At 41.9% G+C, this 20,364-nt stretch overlaps 1 protein-coding gene across 6 annotated transcripts in view; it reads right to left on the reverse strand.

Moving 5' to 3' along the window:
- GPT2 (glutamic--pyruvic transaminase 2) overlaps positions 1–20,364 on the reverse strand; it is a 51,228-nt gene that overhangs the window by 26,742 nt on the left and 4,122 nt on the right. For 3 of the 6 annotated variants that reach the window (XR_006285124.1, XM_043526049.1, XM_007059646.4), the window contains exons 2-3: positions 19,736–20,098; positions 906–995 (exon numbers count right to left, since the gene is read on the reverse strand). Coding sequence is in view for 5 of the 6 variants with exons in the window: in XM_043526049.1 (XP_043381984.1) it covers positions 906–995; positions 19,736–20,098 (453 nt within the window). In the remaining variant the exon portion in view is untranslated. Of the gene's footprint in view, positions 1–905; positions 996–15,826; positions 15,970–18,746; positions 18,772–19,496; positions 19,582–19,735; positions 20,099–20,364 lie in introns of those variants that run through there. The other 3 variants (XM_037877754.2, XM_043526050.1, XM_043526051.1) reach the window with 3 other exon arrangements.

Consider the following 20,364-nt stretch of genomic DNA (forward strand, 5'->3'; position numbering starts at 1 on the left):
TAATAAATAAAATGCAATTTGAAGATTTTACATGCATAATTGCACAAGACGTTCACTGAAAATGTACTTGTAGCTACAAGTCTTTAGTTGTTCTTGTTTTGGTATAGTTTCCACAATAGAACTCATGCCTGGATGCTAAACACATTCTTCAAAACTAGCCCAGAGATGTTAAGATATTAAGGTCCTTAAAAGATGCCTGCAACCCAATTTATGCATGCAAATACCTCTTGTGCACACTCAGATTGACTATTTGTGAACAGAGGTCTGCTATGCATTTAACTCCCCACATGCATATGCAAATACTTGGTCAGCAGGCTCAGAAGTGGTATTTGAACACACAAATCAGGCACATGCAATTGGGTGTGTACAACTGTTTGTCCACACCTTTGAAAAGTCAGGCCCTAAAAGAACACTGTTGGATTAAAAACAGTCTATTTTTTCCTTACCTATATTACCAATAACTGGTTTGCTGGAAGAGGATGTGAGCAAAGGGCCAGGAGGTGGACATTTCAGGGGCATAAAAGAGGAAGAATACTGTAGAGGGACATATGCAAAAGAGGGCCACAGTGGGGACTACTAGAAGGCAAACTATTGGAGTTTTGATGGTAGAGGCACTACTGGAAAAGCTGAAGTGGTAGCTCCATGTGTCACATCCCTTGTATGTATGGAACTAACGTCCATTCACACAAGCAAACAAACAATTAAGCATGCAACATGCATAGGCTATAAAGCACAACTGGTAACACAGTGAAAAAACAACTGAGTAGGTGTGCATTACAGTCATATTGGGGGAATCAAATGTCTAGCTACAAGAAATTTTTCTAGCAAATCACGGTGTCTGAAATTTTGTGATATTCTATAGAGGAAACAGAATTAGAAACAATATTATTTTATAAAATTATTACCTGACGAAGGAAAGTGATGGGCTGTTGTCCCATTGCATGTGCATCACCAATGTTGGCCTTAATGACCTCAGTAAAAGGCTTTTTGATTCCCTGAAGTGAGACAATTCACAATGCGCTGTTAGTTCTAAAGTACACCAAGTTTTTCTATCACTTATTTTACCACTTAACTGGTATAGCTTATTTATTTCTTATTTATTATAATACAATAACAATAATTAGTAATATCTAACTTTTTCACTGCATTTTTCATCAACAGATCTCAAAGCACCTTACAAAAGAAAAACAGGACACATTTTCAAAGCACGGCCTCTAGTTTTACCCACACATTTGCAACACAAAAGATGGATTTGAATTATATGTGTGTGTAGTTCTGGGCACAGACTCAAAGAAAAAAGGTGCACTTTGATGTCCTTGGAAAAATTTTCCCTCTTTCCCCGCTAATACTAATAATTATTATTGTTTATTAATTGTTGTTATTATTATTAAGCTAGAACAGTGGTTGTGCTTAGTTAAGGAATGATGTCCCTATCCTGCTGTGACCCTAGTTGCCCTTCAATACTAACTGGCAGAGGGCACACCATACCACAACTCCCATTAGGCTGGGCACATTCATTGAATCAACACCTTATCGTCATAAAAGGTGTTGCGTAAGGTATCATACGCAAACCAGTAACATGCAGGTCATTAGTATTATCACGTAATATATGTACAGGTGATGTATAAAGAATTATAAATGTATGCTGAAAATTTTTTTTAAAGATACTCTGCAAGCAATGCATAAGCCCTGCCTGTCCTAGACAAAGGAATGTTATTTTGCCTCTTTTCCTGTGGCTACAATGTAAACTGAGCCAGGTAATACCTCAGAGGACAATGAAAGATACATTTGCATAGAAGGCAAACAAAGTCATAGAGCTAAACGAGCAGGAAAAAACATTTTAATAATCATGATTGAAGATGGAGCCTGCACCCCTAGAAAAACTTCCTGGCTCTTGAAACGGAGACAGTAGACTTTGGGAAGTATAAACAAAGGCAAAGAGCCATGTTAGCATCTATCGTCTAGGGCAGTGGTTCCCAAACGGATATTCGTGAAATGTTATAGGGGGTTCTCAGGGAAAAATTCCCTAACGGTGGACAGAGCTGTCCCTAGGGAGCACGAGGCCAGCAGCCCTGGACTTCCAAAAGCTAAGCAGATCAAAGCAAGCATATCTCTCACACTGAGGAGATTTAAACTTTACGATTCCTTATAAGAAATGGAAAGGGAGGTGGATATCTTTTGCTGTTTTTAAAATTAAATAGGCAGCTAGTATTGTTTTTTAAAATTATTATGAAGAACAAGTTTAAGCATTGCTGTAAAGTGCATTCTTTGCCTGGACTGCTCAAGACCTGAATGCTTGTGTAGGAGGAACTCTTTATGAGTTGGCTTCTTAAATACCACCATGCTGTTTCACATCTGATACTCCTTGATGAAACATAGGAGCCTTGTCTGATAACAGGCTTATTCAAAGTGATACAAGCTACGAAAGTGAGATCTTGGAAGAGTGTTGCCATTTTCATAATGTAATAAAAATACTGTAACGATAAAATTAATAATAAATAGCGTGTAATAAGCATGTCATAAAAACAAATTTTATATTTCCAAGATCACTGCTTTTATAATTTATACTGAGGTAAATGAGAAAATCCCTGGAAATATTCATTTTTAGGAGGGGGTTTGTGAGACTTAACATTTTAGTGAAAGGGGTTCACAGGTTGTCAAAGTTTGGGAACCACTGGTCTAGGGGACAAAGTAGTTCCCGCTGAGTTAATGAAAAGTGGATCCTCTTGGCCTGAAAACCAAGAGTATCTGGAACTGAGAAACCTGCTTAGACAAAGACTGCAACGTGCTGAAGTTAAGTTTTAGTCACTAGAAAGCATGTTTTCTTTTGTTTTACTTTTAACCATATCTATGTCTTTTATTCTTACTTATCACCAGGGATCCTAGAAATCCGTTTGCGATGGAAAAACAAGGAATTTGCATTTTTACAGAGAATCTTTAGTTTTTACATTTTGTGAAAAAAATAAAAACACATATTAACTAAATTTTACTGAAAGTTCCAGTGTCACTTATACAATGGGCGCTACCTCCCCCTCTTGTGGTCGATTTTGATTGTGCTTTAAATTTACATAGTTAAACATACTCCAATAAACCACTTCCGGCGTACAGTGGTTATTCAATGGCGTATAGGAATTCGTGTTTTAATGCAACTCATTTTTCACTTCAGCCTCCGTTACTGTTGTAATTGTAACTGAAGTTATGAAAAGATGCCGAAAACGTTAAAAAAAAAAATCACCCCATAAGATCATGTCACTGAGTTTGGTAAGGACAAATTTCACATTGGTGGTAGGCTTCGAACTTGCTTAAAAATTGTAAATATAACAATAAAACATTTTGTTCTACTGATACCTACATATATTGTGGCTAGGGAAACTAAAGTTCAGTGTTTTATTTTAATCGCAGAAAAACACAGATTTTTATGTTTTTCTATTGGAGAATTTGGGGTTTTTTTATCATAGAAAACTAGGATCCCTGATTATCACATAAATATCTGTTCTTTGTTAATAAACATATTCTTGTTTTATTACAAAATCATCTCAGTTCTGTGTATCAAACTGAAAGACGAAGTCCTCAGCTAAATTAACAGGCTGTATGATCTGTCTCTGTGGAGGCAGTAAAGTTAACTTCTGTGAGGGTCCAGTAAGAGAGACTGGACACTACAGGGGAGATGGTTTTGGGGAGATCAAGACTGGAAAGGCGGTTGGTCTCACCCTAAGGAGTAATCAGGCTGGTGGAAGCCAGCTTGAGGCCATTGTGCTGGGAGCATGGTATCAGGGCTCTGAGCCAATGCTGCAAGAACACAAGGACTCTGGGTCACACAGCAGGTGGTGACACAACCTCTTACTGGTTTGGGTGAACCTCCATAGTGTTACACTTGCATAATGAGTAACAAACTCTAGTAAAATAAATATATTTTAAAGCACATATTTGAAGTCATTACATGCCAGTTTAGGAAGAGTTTAGAAATATTTTACAAGTATTTTTAGGCCTAGTCTACACAGGTATTGACCCAAGTTTAAAGAACCATGCTGCCAACAATGCCTAGAAGTTAAAGAGAACCTTTCCTGCACTACGAAACAAACAGAATTTAGCAATAGTTAGTTGCTAGATTCTATTATGGCCCAACTGGGTTTTAGATAAAGTTTGATCCAGCTTCTGTTGACAGGGCTAAACTATGGTGAAATCAAGTTTAAATGGTGGCCTTGGTAGACACCAAGCCTACAATACACTTTTAAAATGGATTTCACGTCTATCAGGCCCCTGTCCACACTAGCCAGCTCAATCATGAGCCCAGCCACACACTTCTTACTCTAACACTTTTGTCTGAATAAGCAGTGAAGCATGAGGTCATAATCAGAACCCAGCTCAGCCACAGCCAACTTTAAACAGGTCTCATAAAGCAGTGTTATAACTCAGCTGAAAGCCCCACTGTAGACTGAGCCTTTGGGTTCAGAGAGTTTTGATTCTATGACAGCTTTGTTTGCAGGGGCATACTGCAAATGACCAGAGACAAGCAGTCCAACACACCAGAACACAGTTTTGTGGAAAGATAAAAATCTTAAATTGCACATAATCACATGCATTACTCACCCTGCCCAAAAGCAACAAAAGTCTTACACACCTGCCCCATAATATTATATCAGGTAAAAGAATAGTTATAGAACCCTGCTGGCGGGCCATGGGGAAAGAGAAGCCAGTCAAATGTCAACAGATGATGCAATGGAGACCATAATGCCTCTATCTACCCTAGAGATCCTCCACAAGGCCTTTATACATTTCTGGCCATTCTGTAACTTATTTCTCACCCCCCCCTCGCCCCCGCCTTCTTCCTCTCCAGATTGGACCTGAAACTACATCTGTGAGGTGGGCAGGATGAAAGGAGAGCATTTGGGGTCATCAGTGGTGGAGCAAGTTGGCTGGGGTACCCAAACAGGAGAGAGGGAAGGGAGGGGAAGCAGGATGACTTGAGGAAAATAAAAAACAGGGAAAAAATGTAAACAAGTTTAGTTCTTTTGACTATTTGTTTATGCACTGTCTGCCTAATTAACGTTTGTGTCTTGTCTCATTAGACTGCAAGCTCAATGGCTAGAAAATGTGTTGTACTACATTATGTGTTTGCAGAGATACTAGGATGGGAGATTTTAGGTGTTAACTAATGTAAATGTTAATAGTAAAAACACTAGCATTTAAAATGCTTGATCTGTGAAATCTAAACAGCTGGCTACTTTTTCTAGCCATACTTCTCCTATGAGGAATTGAATCCATTACGAGAATAGAAGGAAAGCACTTGAACACTAGCTTGTAATCAGAGCTCTCTTTAAAAGGATAAAAAGAATAGAAAATAAATCTTTAAGTGCATTGGTTTGTAGGACCAGGCAATGCGACTGTCTTCTTTTGTCTGCATCAAGTGTTATGAACAGGACTGTTACGGTTACATTTCTTTATCAAGAAGCCAGTGGGTATTAGCATAGAGACTAGATGTGGTGAAGGTAATAATGGTCCCCATGGGCATGTGAATTCTTAAGATCTTAGTCGATTTCTGTTACTGCAGATGATGCCATTCAGAGACAGGAAAACAATAACATTCAAGCTTCCTTTGAAATGGAGCAGGTAGAGAGGGAAGACTCAGCTGAAGGTCTTAACTTATCCTGATTCAATAGACTCAAAAAATACGTTTTTCAAAATTTTAAGTCAACACAATTTAAAAGACACACCCTTTTTGCTTGTCAAGACAGAGCCTTCTGGGTTTAATGATGACAGGAGAAGTGCTTGGAATGAATTACAGATCCTTCATAATTCAAAATCTGATTTTTAGGGTTCAGCAGTTTTACTGAATCTGGATTACATCCATTCCTGATCCTCAGCATCAAGTATCATTTCTGACTAATAAAATAATGGATTGGTAATATGTTGCTTTCTTCAAATAAGCTGGAGGTTCACGGAGAACAAAGACTATCTTCATTTGATTTTAAGTTTAAAATTACAAATAAAAAGGCTCAAAGAAATGGTCAAAATCAGCTCTGGAAAATGTAGCCAAAATTCCTACTGACAGTAATGGCAGTTGCTCTTGCTTACAATGAGGCTGGATTTGGTTCACTGTGTAAGAGGTGAAATTTTGCCTTAGAGTAAGACACTATATTATGCTTGTTCTGAGCTGTAAAACACATTTCAAAGGGACCACATGACAGTTCCCCAGCCATATATTAACGAAACTGGAACAGAAACATCTTGACAAACAAGACAAATGACCAACACAAACAAGCCATGCAGTTAGAGACCCCTCCATCTTCTCACTTTTCATCCATGAATGCTACAGCATTCCTTGGTTGTTTTTTTTTTGTTTTTTTTTTAAAGGAGGCCTACAGAAGCCACTTCTTCATCTAGTGAAGTGCAAGAGACTAGCCTTTCCTCACATAAGGCGGAGCTCCCAGGTTAACATGTCACAGGAGGGAGGGGAAGAGATTAGTTTAATGAGGTCTAGCCAACCTCACAGCAGTTAGCGTCTGAATCGCAGAAAAGTAAATGTATTACCTGCTCCTTAAATCTAGGCTGACTTCCCTGCCAAAAAGTGTATGGGGGAGTTGGTTTGTGGTTTTTTAAAAGCACAGTAAGTATCTCACTGTAAATCCCAGTAGAGACAAGATACCTGAAGTTTTTACCATGAGGTAGCTAGGCAAGGTCAACACTATACCCCCCGCCCCCCCGACGATGACTGACCTCGCCTAACTTACTTCATGGTAAAACTACAGTGCCTTGTCTCCACTGTGATTTTTCAGTTGGATGGCTAATGCACACTAGTTATCTAACAGTAAAAACCTACCTTTCTTTAGCAGTAAAGAGAGAGCCCTAGTTAGTTAACCAACAAAAAACATCAATTCCTTGGAACCCTGTCTGCCACACATGCCCTCACCTTTCCTCATTCTGGAGTTAACAGTTAGGTGTGGAAACCTTTCAGAGGAATGTAGGAAACAGGAATAAATTTATGCATAACACAACTGTAATTTTTTCCATTTCTCCTTCAAGGTCCCCCCCGCCCCTTTTTTTTTTTAAATGAAGAAAGGGCCAGAAGTTGTGCAAGTCTGGGTCTTGAAATAGAAGCTGCATTGACAGCTCTGTATACTGAAGAGGTATTTTGGGGGAGGGGGAGAAGAGGCGGATGAAGGGGAGATTAAGAACCAGTGAACACAATAAGCTGTTGTGCAAGTGTCCAAGTGCTTCACCTTAAATCTGGGGATGAAAGGCTTGCTCTTTAGCCCTTCTGCTGAGATTGTCAACAAGAGGAATAATTGCAGGGATGGTGGGTTTTGACTGGAACTGGACTGAAGTTATGATAGGCACTAACTTTCAGTTGCTACCTTCTTGGGCTGGATTTCAACAGGCAACCTGGAAACAAAAGGTTCCATCATCCCCATTAACATTCCCTTTCCCCAGTCTGTGGGTCATCTCCTTTGGAATAGGTTCAGTTTGCCTCTTCTACCGCTGCAGCACTCCTCCTTTTATTGAAATCCCCACTATCCCTTTAAGAAGCCAGATCAGCAAATGCTTCTTATTTTCAGTCTTTGCCCATTCTTGTCTCTCTCATTGTTTCACCTTCATCACCATCTCTTCCTTGCTCCTCTCACAGGTCTCAGCTCTCTAGCTGTGCCACATTAGAGAACCATTTCTTTTTTTAATTCCTTACATAAACCAGGCCTGTCTGTCTTGTGGATTGCACAAATAAGAGAAGGCTACATAACTAATGGGAAGAGAAGACAAAAAATTTTCACCACGACTGAGCTGGGTACCCCAGAGGCCAAGTATTTAAAAAAAAAAAAAAAAAAAAAGACCTAAAAAGCACCACCCTCGGGCACCTAACTAATAGGAACTTCAAGGCCTGAATTAGCATTCTAATCTTCTGTTATTAAACCAGCTCTCAAAAGCAAAAAAACCTGACCTGCTTACCACAGAGCATGGCTTTGAGTTTGTGTTATGCACGTGTAATTCAAGCTGACAAAAACTGTAATTGATGGGGAAAGAGAATGAGGAGTCTGGATTCTGACTTGAAATAGCAGTGCTGAGCTTTAATGTCCCCTGGAGTAGGATGAGGTAATTGGTGGTACTAAAAGCCAGTGGCTACGCTACAAACAACAGAAGTATGTTGCAAAAGATGATTACTTTTATTTAAATGTACCAGCGAGATTCCAGTCAGAGGAATGTCTATGAAAATTAAAAAAAAATGTAAGATTTAATTATAACATTTTTTAAATAAAGGAATTACATAATACTCAGGACATGTGATTAGGCCTTCCATTAAAGAAACTCCTAAATTATAGTGGAATAACTTAGAAAAGATTTTGCCATTATGTTTCATGAGAAGACAATTATTGTGTCTTGTGGATTGCATTCTGCTGAACACATATAGCAGTGTTTATCAGGGCACGGTGTAATTACCCTGGAAAAATAAATTAGAAGTTTGGGGAACATTTTTAAAAGTTGCATGTTCTTCTGAAGAATGTTTTTCCATTTAACTATCAAAGCAGCGGAAATAAGGTCTCTGTGCAAATTGTAAAACTAACGGTGTATCACATAACATTCTCTTTGTTCACAACGTGATTTTATGCAGAAAAACATCAAAAAAGTAACGTCTGCCAAAATCATAAAACGATTCAACTTTCTCATCCTAATCTGCATCAGTTTGCACCAGTGTTACAGAAAGCAAGATTTTACTACTCCAGTGGTCAACAACCCATCAATCTTGATCGACTGGTCAATCCCGGGGACTCTCCCAGAAAACTGCAATCTTCCTGCCTTCCACAGCCCCACGCCGCTCTCAGAAGCGGAGAGCATGGCCGCACAGCCCCAGGAGTGGGAGGGAGCAGGGGTCTCCGCACACTGCTCCTGCCTGCAAGCACTGCCCCCGCAGGCTGGGAACGAGGAACTGTGGCCAATGGGCGCTTTGGGGGTGGTGTCTGCAGAGAAGGATAGTGTGCAGAGCCATGTGCACCCTGCCCCCGCAGGGACTGCAACGGTGTGTTAGCCCCTTCCAGGAGTGGCATGGGGCCATGCCAGGCAGTGGCATGGGGCCAGGGAAGCCTGCCTTAGCCTCGCTGTGCCGCCGACCAAGGTAAGTGCCGGCCAGCGGGAGGTTTCACCCCAACCCCCAGCCCTGATCCCCTCCCAGAGCCAGTACCCCAAACCCCCTCCTGGCTCCCAATGCTCCGCCCCAGCCTGCAGTCCCCTCCTGCACCCCAACCCCCTGCCCCAGCCCTGACCCCCCTCCCAGAGCCAGCACCCTGCACCCCCTCCTGGCTCCCAACGCTCTGCCCCAGCTCGGAGCCCCCTCTTGCACCCAAACGCCCTCCCAGAGCTTGCACCCCTCACCCCCCTCTTGCACCCTAAGCCCCGGCCCCAGCCCTGACCCCCCTCCCAGAACCAGCACCCCAAATCCCCTCCTGCACCCCAACCCCTGTCCCAGCCCGGTGAAAGTAAGTGACGGTGGGGAAGAGTGAGTAACGGGGCGGGGGGGAGATGGAGTGAGCTGGGTAGATCCTGGGTTGCCCTTAAATTCAAAAAGTGGGCATAAAAAGGTTGGAGACCACTGCACTACTGTATCTTCCTTTTACATAACATGTGCAGGCAAATGAGGAAGAACAGTTCTGACTGTCTTGATGAGGTCAACAGCTATCTCGGGGAGAGGTTTCTCTATCGCTTTCTCCCCCTGCTCAGGACATATTAGGCTAAACATCAATTTTCATATTAAATTAGCCATCCTGTGTTTGAGTGTGATCAATAATTCATTTCATTTGTGGTTTTTTCTGAATGTCAAATCATATATCTGCATGTCAGTGTCTAAACTGTTTGTTGTTGTACCTTTCCACAGCTCCAGGACACTGTCAACCCACATTTAGCCTTAAATTAGGCTAGTAAGTCAGAAGAGATGTTTCCATGCAATTTAAAAATCTCAAAAGGAAAAAAGAAAAAAAAGGAAAAGGAGTTACCAAATAAACATTCACACCAGTACTTTTAACCCAAACATTACAGCACATGAAACCTGAAATTAGGACTATTAAAGTCAAAGTGATTTCATTACTGCCATTGTCCAAACAGAGTTAAGCGCAGAAAGTAAACCAATGGCTTAAATAGTAAAGAGTAAAATGAATAAAATTTTTTCACTTGAACCAATATAAGTTGTTACTGACAACTGAATAAAGAACCATTTGTATACAACGTGTGACTTCATTTGACAGTTTCACTTTAGAAGCTACTACTGTCAGATTGCACGTTTCAATTCTGAGCTGTAGCTCTTACCCCTCAAACATACTTCAATCTCCAGGCCCACTCAGTTCTTTACCTACCATAGGGGTGGGGAATCTTTTTTCTACCAGGGGCCACTGACCCACAGAAAAAAAAAAAAAAAATCAGTCGGGAGCCACACACAGACCCACAGCGGGCAGAGGCTTGGGGCTTCCCCCTGCAGCAGGGCAAGCAGGTGCTTCCAGCTCCAGCCCCGCGGGAGGGTCATGGAGGTTCAGGGCTTCCCCTTAGGCTCTGGGGTGGGGCCAAAAATGAGGAGTTGGGGTGTGGGAGGGGCTGAAGGCTCCAGCTGGGGGTGAGGGCTCTGGAGTGGGGCTGGGGATGAGGGGTTTGGGGTGCAGGAGCGGGCTCAGGGCTATAGCAGGGGGTTGGCGTGTGGGAGGGAGTGCGGACTCTGGGAGGGAGTTAGGATGTGGGAGGGGGTTCAGACCTGCAGGAGGGAGTTTGGGGTGCAGGCTCTGGCTGGGCAGTGCTTACCTCAGGCGGCTCCCAGTCAGCAGTGCAGTGGAGCTAAGGCAGGCTCCATGCCTGCCCTGGCTCTGTGCTGCTCCCGGAAGTGGCCGGCATGTCCGGCCGCTAGGTAGAGGGGCCAGGCGGCTCTGCGCGGTGCACGCTGCCCGTGTGCACCACTCCCACAGCTCCCACTGGCCACGGTTCCTGGGTAATGGGAGCTGCGTAGCTGGCAGTGGGGGCGGCATACGGAGCTTCCCTGATCGCCCCTCTACCTAGGGGCTGCAGACACATGCTGGCGAGCTGGCGCTTGTGGCTCCAGCCTGTGGGGGGCGGGGGAGACACCGAGGCTTCAGGCTTGCAGCACGGAGACTTGCTGCGAGCCGGACAAAATGAAACTGCAGGCCAGATGCATAATGCTGGCAAGAGTTTCCCCACCCCGGCCTACCAGTTAGTGTCAAAGAGGTTGGTGTTTTTTGTGACGAGGACACATGTTTACTGGGAAATGGACTTGCTCAATCCCTCCTATATCATATTAGCCAATAAGCAGCAATCAGAAGGCAGCCACTTACAGTCACTACCAACCCAAACCAGCATCCCACAGGTGAAAAGCTTTAGGACCCATTACCAATCTCTTGAGCCATGTAGTTCCCATCCCAAAGCTTTGTTGTTGATCAAGCATGATTTGGAATGGGAGGGGGGGGAAGAAGAAAGGTTGCAAATGATATCTATTCAATCATTAAAAAGACAGAATATTTTTTCTTCAGCCCCTTTGATACATCATCATTAAGGCACAATAGAGATGAAGCCTGGAGTTTTGTCATAATCACTCTTCAGAATTATAAATCAAAAGGAACATGTTCTGTGGACTCAAGAGATTATGACTTGAAATGTTTTTAAATTGGTTTAGACACTAAAATGTTACTGCTTTCGCACAATTAACAGAACACCAGTGATGTTGGGTTAGTGGTAGAAATCCCATTTCCTCATTCTGAAAACCAATGTACATAGGCTTAGGTACAATACCTCACATTTCAGTAGCTAGAATAAGAGAAAAGTTGGGGTTTAAACAAATAGCAAGATGGTGAATTCATGAGAAAAAAATCAATGAATGACATGAGGGAGGGAAGGAAGGTACTTAATTCCTGAACTGAAATAACATTTTTAATGAATATTTGGGTTTGTTGGGAAGGGTGGGGAGAAAACCTGGATTTGTGCTGGAAATGGCCCACCTTGATTATCATACACATTGTAAGGAGAGTGATCACTTTAGATAAGCTATTACCAGCAGGAGAGTGGGGTGGGGGGAGAGAAAACCTTTTGTAGTGATAAACACCCATTTTTTCATGGTTTGCGTGTATAAAAACATCTTCTGTATTTTCCACAGTATGCATCCGATGAAGTGAGCTGTAGCTCATGAAAGCTTACGCTCAAATAAATTGGTTAGTCTCTAAGGTGCCACAAGTACTCCTTTTCTTTTTGCGAATACAGACTAACACGGTTGTTACTCTGAAAAGGGGCACTGAAACTTTGTCTAAACTAGGGGGAATGTATTTGAGGCTGGGGGACACACACTGGCAATTGCTGGGAGGTGGCAATAAAACAGCATTAAAATGGAGTACATTGCACTGGGTGCTTAGAATAAGATGGGACACCGCTGTCTCCTTAAAGGTGAGTGACTGCAGTCCCTATTGTGGAGTTCAACGGGATGAACTTTACTCACCCTGGTCTGAAAATGCTTCCTACATATATTGCAAATAAGAGTTCTGGGATGGTGGCAGTGATGAAACTATCTCAGCACTGGGAGTATTTTGAGCTCAATCCCTCAGAATACAATGGTGATTTGTATTAAACTAACTTTTGTAACAATAGATCAAAGAAAATTCCATTCCAAGAATGTGTTGATTTGAAAAGTAGGAGAGGTCAACAATGAGCATGCATTTCTACAACAAATATTTTGCTCTTCAATATATTCTGTTTAATTTTTAATTTAAAAATATGACCAGCATATATCTTATTTTAAAAAATCCATTTCCAACTCAGCACTAAAAAGGGTCAACAAAACAGAATCCCCCTACCCTGCCTCTTCCAATCACTATACCACCACCATGTGCTGCTTAGTCTTCTCCTTGGAAAAAGTCAAAGTGAGGAGATGAATTTTGCACCAGGCCTCGAAAGTCAGCAATTTCTAGCAGTTGGGAGAAGCAAATTGTAGATGTTGAAGGCCCTCCCCTGAAAGCACACTGCCTCGAGCCCTTCTGAAATTCAAACCTACTCCTACCAAAGGGACTACTACCAGAAGTAGCAGAGTTACTCTCACTATCACAATGGTGCTCAAATACGGAAAGGGTCTACATGGTAGCCGTGACCCAAAGCATGGAAATTTTATCTAGCAGTTGGTCAGAAAGTGACGTTTTTCCTGCGGAAAATTTTGGTCAAAATCTGAAAAATTTCTATTTGAAAATGCCACTGCAATGTCTCATGAGAGCTCCATTTCATGTGCCTTATGGCCCACCTCTTCTCAATGGCCCAGTCCTCCTGGCTGGACCACATTTCCCATGATGCAACACAGTCTTCTCCTGCTTGCTAAGCCACCATGGTGCATCATGGGAGACACAGCCCAGCTGGGGAGCCCAGACAATAGAAAACTGGTGGCATCTCCCAATAAAAAAAATCAGTTTTCAGCCAAAGTTTTGTGGGTGTTTGGTTTTTCAACAAAAGTAAAAATCTTTTGCAGAAAGCTGACACTTTTTGCAAAAAATTTTATATATTTTCATTTAGTCAAAAACCAAATTAACATTTCAGCCAGCCCATTACCTACAGATTAAAAACTTGATTTTTTTTCACATTGGTGTAAGCTGGAATCCAGTGAAATCCATGCAGTTCACATACAACGTGCTCCACCTGCACAACTAAGCAAGCAATCTTATTCTATTCTAGCTGGAATTTCAAAGTGGTCTTCAGAATTAGACACACATACATCACATTGCAAGAGAAACTTAAAAAAAAATAAGCGAACTCCAATGTCCAAAATAGGAGGGAGTTCAAGAAAAAACATTTTCTTAAATTATCAAAAATAATCAAAACCTCTTCAGTCAAGAAGTGAGGAGGAAAAACTGTGTATAACCCTGAAATGAAAGAATGATACTGCAAAGCGAATAGGACATTACTGGCCACCATGTCAGAAAAGTACAATAAAATGATGAAGACACCAGGCTAAATCTCCCAAAACGCAGTGGACACCTATCCAGGACAGACTGCCTGAGGGAGAGGCTTTTTATTTAATACTTTGGTAATGTGTTCAGCTTGACATGCCAATATGAAATGTAATTGGACTGAAAAAAATTAATGAGACTGTTGGTCACTTCTTAATAACTATGGCACAGTTTATATTAGACAGAGAGTTTCAACCTCTTATGCAAAAGAAGATGGGGAGGGGGAAAAGCCAACTTTGAACACATGCATTTCCTAAGAATGAGGAGCAGTCATTAATAGGACTGATTGACAGAGCCAGAAGAGTACCCAGAAGTTACTGACTACAGGACAGGCCCAACAAAGAAAATAACAGAACGCCACTAGCCATCACTTTCAGCCCCCAACTAAAACCTCTCCAACGCATCATCAAGGATCTACAACCTATCCTGAAGGACGACCCATCACTCTCACAGATCTTGGGAGACAGGCCAGTCCTTGCTTACAGACAGCCCCCCAACCTGAAGCAAATACTCACCAGCAACCACACAAAAAAATCACTAACCCAGGAACCTATCCTTGCAACAAAGCCCGTTGCCAACTGTGCCACATATCTATTCAGCGGACATCATCATAGGGCCTAATCACATCAGCCACACTATCAGAGGCTCGTTCACCTGCACATCTACTAATGTGATATATGCCAGCATGTGCCAGCAACGCCCCTCTGCCATGTACATTGGCCAAACCGGACGGTCTCTATGTAAAAGAATAAATGGACACAAATCAGACATCAGGAATTATAATATTCAAAAACCAGTCGGAGAACACTTCAATCTCTTTGGTCACTCGATTACAGACCTAAAAGTTGCAATTCTTCAATAAAAAAAACTTTAAAAACAGACTCCAAGGAGAGACTGCTGAATTGGAATTAATTTGCAAATTGGATACAATTAACTTAGGCTTGAATAACGACTGGGAATGGATGTTTCATTACACAAAGTAAAACTATTTCCCCATGTTTATTCCCCCCCACCGTTCCTCAGACGTTCTTGTCAACTGCTGGAAATGGCCCACCTTGATTATCACTACAAAAGTCTTCTTTTCTCTCTCCTGCTGGTAATAGCTCACCTTACCTGATCACTCTCATTACAGTGTGTGTGGTGTATTTCATATTCTCTGTGTATTTAAAATATCCCCACTGTATTTTCCACAGCATGCATCCGATGAAGTGAGCTGTAGCTCACGAAAGCTTATGCTCAAATAAATTTGTTAGTCTCTAAGGTGCCACGGCTGCTACTCTGAAACCTGTCATTAATATGGAGGTGCCTGGGGGGTATGAACCTCACTGACAAGGGGTTGGCATCCCTTCTCAACACAGAGAGAAGGGGAAGACACTCCATCTGCCACATCCTCCAAGCTTCTTCTCCCCACCCATCAGCGTCACTTTTGTCTGCAGTGAGGATCAGCCAAGCTCCTTCTCAGCCATGTCCCTAAACTTGCAAAAGGCCAGAGCACACACAGTGTTTTTTGTGAAAAGGAAACAGAACTGAGAGTCATCCAATCACATACTGAAGACACTACAGCCAAATATAGTCTTAGAGTAGGCATCTGATGACATAAGATATTTCAACTATAAATTATGGTACTTGGATTTTATCATTCTGTTCATAAAAAGCCACCCACTGCTTGTACAGAACAGCATTCTACTAGCTGGGGGTTTGTTTAAGAAATAGATGTTAAAAGTGCATAATTGTGCCTCTCAGAATGCTGTTAAGGATTCAAGGAAAGAAGTGACCAACTTGAGCACAACAGCAAGAGAGGAAAGTGTTGACTGCAGCTGCTTTTGCATATTTAGGTGCATCACAATGTTCTTTGCAGATACACTTACTCAGCTTTTTCACATATCCTGCTCCTTCCCCTTCCCACTAGGCACTAGTTGGCTCAGTAAACTATGTTTGCTTTATCTGTCTTCAGCCGATGCATAGTCATGTGGACCTAAATACAGATGCTCATTGATAATATTCCATTGTGCTGTTTTGAGAAAGAAAAAAACTTGGTTTTTTACATGGAAAAATCTGCCACATAAGCAGAAACCAAACAGGTGAAAATTACATTTTATAAAAACCATTAGCAGTGACTTTTTCTTATGTTAACAAGGAGCTCTCAGGTAGTTTGTGTATCATGGATGCATATGCTTACAAAGAGAAGGATGGAAGAACTGGGAAAATATATTCATTTGTTTTCCCGGTTACATAAAAAGGCTTTTTCCAACCATAATCAAGGTAGGGGACAACACTAATTAGCAAAAGAAACATACACTCACCGAATATGCTGGAAGTGTTTATATTTTGTTCCTAAAACCAGAGATCGCACAGAGTTCCATTGTATGACAGAGTGATGGTGAGAATCCTGCAAGCGAGTTTTAGAGGCCAATCCCCAAGAAATGTTTTGGAATGTAATGCATGGGAGGGATAGCACAGAGGGAGCAAACTGCATAAGAGGCAGAGAAATCATCCCTTCACTTTAGGTGTGAAATTAAAAACAAACAAACAAATAAAAAAGACCATAGTTTTAGGACCTCCCCTAGAGCTCTCTCCAGGACTTGACTGAAAAAGGGAGTGGGGTGGGGGGAGAAAACCTTTTGGAGTTAAAAAAAAAACCATTTTTTCATGGTCTGTATGTATAAAAACATCCTCACTGCATTTTCCACTTTTATGCATCCGATGAAGTGAGCTGTAGCTCACGAAAGCTTATGCTCAAATAAATTGGTTAGTCTCTACGGTGCCACAAGTACTCCTTTTCTTTTTGCGAATACAGACTAACACAGCTGCTACTCTGAAACCTACATTTAAAGGGGCTTTTGAAAAGTTTCTTTTTAGCGTTACTGAATTACACACAGAAAATCATTTGTGCAAAACTCAACCTCTCTGAATCCAAATCATCCATCATCTCAACAACCACAAAAGAGAACCACATAATGTGGAGAGGCAAAACCTGTGATTATTTGTTGTATTTTGCCCTTCTACAGTATTCTTCTACACACATTTGCCAGTCAGTCTTCACAAGGCCCCTCACTAAGATCCTCCATAAACCAAAACCAGAGGTAATATCTTTTATTAGACCAAGTTCTGCTCAAGGAAAGGATAAGCTTTCGAGCTACTCATAACTTTTCCTCAGGTTTGGAATTATATATATATTATAGATTATAAAAGTCTGTCCTCATTACACCACAGCTTTCCTGATCAAACACTGCTAGTAATAACCATGCCTAAATCACTAAAATGTTTTTTTAACATCAGTAGGGATTCTACAGATGAGGAATCTGAGGCCAAGGTGTCAAGGCCAATATTTTCAGAAGCAATGACTGATTTTGGTACCTAACTTGGGACACTCTAGGCCCAGTCTTCAGACAAGCTAAAGATCCACAACTCCCAAATGTAGGTTCTCAACATTCCAAAAAACAGGCCCAAGGTCTCACATTGGGCACATTTAAAATAAATGAATGAATGAATGAATAAATAAAATACATAAATATGGAGCCACACAACCTCACTGACCATTTTAGAAAATGTGAGTCTAAGGCTACGGCTACACTAGAGAGGTTACCTTGGTGAAGCTGCGCTGCTGTAAGCTCTCCAATGAAGTCGCTCTAAGCCAGTGGTTCCCAAACTTTAATAACCTGTGAACCCCTTTCACTCATATGTCAAGTCTCGTGACCCCCCCCCTCCTAAAAATGAATATTTCCAGGGATTTTCTCCTTTACCTCAGTATAAATTATAAAAGCAGTGATCTTGGAAACATAAAATTTGTTTTTATGACATGCTTATTACACACTATTTATTATTAATTATTATTTATCATTACAGTATTTTTATTACATAATGAAAATGGCAACACTCTTCCAAGATCTCTCACTTTCATAGCTTTGTATCACTTTGAATAAGCCTGTTATCAGACAAGGCTCCTATGTTTCATCAAGGAGTATCAGATGTGAAACAGCATGGTGGTATTTAAGAAGCCAACTCATAAAGAGTTCCTCCTACACAAGCATTCAGGTCTTGAGCAGTCCAGGCAAAGAATGCACATTACAACAAAGCTTAACTTGTTCTTCAAAATAATTTTAAAAAACAATACTAGCTGCCTATTTAATTTTAAAAACAGCAAAAAATATCCACCTCCCTTTCCATTTCTGATAAGGAGTCTTGAATTTCAAATCTCCTCAGTGTGAGAGATATGCTTGCTTTGATCTGCTTAGCTCTTGGAAGTCCAGGGGCTCCAGGCTGCTGACCCTGTGCTGCCCAGGGTCCCTAGGGACAGCTCTGTCCGCCATTAGGGAATTTTTCCCTCCCTGAAAACCCCCAGTTTGGGAACCACTGTTCTAAGCCCACAGGAGAGAGCTCTCTGGTTGGCTTAACTAGTTCAACCCTCGTGAGCAGCAGTAGCTGAAACTCTCCCACCAACACAGTGCTGTCCACATCAACACTTATGTTGGTGTAACTTATGTTACTCACGGAGTTGGTTTACTCACACCCCACAGTGACAAATTATGTTGACATAAGCTGTAGTGTAGACATAGCCTTAATGACTTCAGCTTGAAAAAAAAAAGGGAGTAGCAGGGACCTGAAGTATTCAAAACTACAATGGGTACAGTGGATGTGGTTAAGATCTTTTCAGTTCTAGTGATAATACATGTTTCAGAGATATTCCCAATATTTAAAATTGGGAACACCACTTAAACATATAGTAGCTCTAAAATCAGAGTGAATATTTTAAATGCATCCACTGTATAGGGAAAACTGATCACTCACCTTTTTGAGTAAACACAAAGGGGCACTGGATTACACCAAAGAGAGTTAGAGGGCCAAGGCAGAAAAAGAAAAGTAAATACTACTTTCACAGTGTATATGTCGGATGACCTGTTCAATGATGCTAGAGACAGTAACAAATGTTACTGGAGAGAGCATTTGTTTATTGTCTTTTTCCTCTTCCACCTCCAAAGAGGCCTGGCTAGTTTTGTAACTATTAACAACGCTTCTCGTACATATAGTGCTACACTACATTAGATTAAGATTTTAAAAGAACAAGGACAGTTAACTGAGTATTTGGGGGGGAGGGGGGGGAGTACTGATATTATTTATTTCTTCTGCCCTAGCATCCCTGTCACCAGTCAGGATGAGGGCTATATTACTCTAGGTATTGTGAAGTTACATAAAATGACAAGACATTTCCCACAAAATCCATTAACAAAAATGGGTGATAACAAAAACATGCTTCAGCAGCACCCTGACTCAACTTCAAACAAAACGTGGTAAGGGGCGAAAATGAGTTAAGTTCTAATGTAAGAGTCTAACAAAGGTAAGAAAATTGTTTTAAGTATTAATTTTTAACCTGCCCGTCCATTTAGATAGAACTTCACCACACCGCATTTTCACCCTGTCAATGCCTTATCTAGAAGTGGTTACAAAGCCATTTCCTAAAACGTTAGGAGACGCAAGCGTGGGGGAAGTAGGGGGCTTCAGAAAGCGCTGAGATCTTCAAAGGCTGTGTCTGGTATTTACCACGTTTTCTTTTGCTAATTCTGCCGCTGGTTATCAACGTGCAGGAACGTGCCTTCCCTCCAGGGTTCCCCCAGCCCCAATCAGGAGCCGCGGCATCGGAGGAGGGGCCAGGGGCTGGCCCAGCACGGCCCCCGGCAGAAAGAGAGCAACACCTGGCCCATCGCCCTCTGCCGGACACCCAGGACTGGAGGGAAGTGGTCTGGGAACCAGCGCGAGCGCTCACCCCCGCCGCGCCTCACCTTCCGCAGCTCCTTCTCGATCTCGCCAGCTTTCAGGACAATGGGGCCCCTCACGGCGTACTCCACCGCTTTCACCTGGGGGTTCATGGACTCCAGCGTCAGGATTTTCTCCCGGCTCGTCTTCTCGTTGATTTTCACCGCAGAGGCCTTGGCAGCGCTGTTCCAACGCACCAGTCCTTCTCTCCCCGGACAAGTGCGCTGCGTAAAGCGCTGCTGGTGCTGTTTTCCCTTCACCAGCGAGGCAATACACCGCAAAGCCACGTCTCTCCTTCCATTCCTGCAGGGTGGCCCTTTACAGCCCGGGCTTGCCGCAGTTTGCTTGGCAAGCACTGCAAACCGATGCATGCTCCTGGCGGGTAGTCGCTTCCAAATAATAATATATTATTTTTACAAATTGGAAATATTAAAAATCTACACAGACAAATAAAAGGTGCAACGACAAGAGATTCCGGTGGACAGGCACAGTTACAAGTGCATGCTCAGTTCTCTGCAGTCTCCCCCACATCCAGATTCTTGGAACTTAATTGCAAGGCACAATTGATCTTGCAGTGCCACCAGATTATCAATAAATCCCACCATTGCAATAGCTTAGCGTTGGAGAAAAAATTAAAATAAAAGCAAAAAAGATC

This window comes from Chelonia mydas, chromosome 12, assembly GCF_015237465.2.
Source record: "Chelonia mydas isolate rCheMyd1 chromosome 12, rCheMyd1.pri.v2, whole genome shotgun sequence".
Classification (NCBI taxonomy): Eukaryota; Metazoa; Chordata; order Testudines; family Cheloniidae; genus Chelonia; species Chelonia mydas.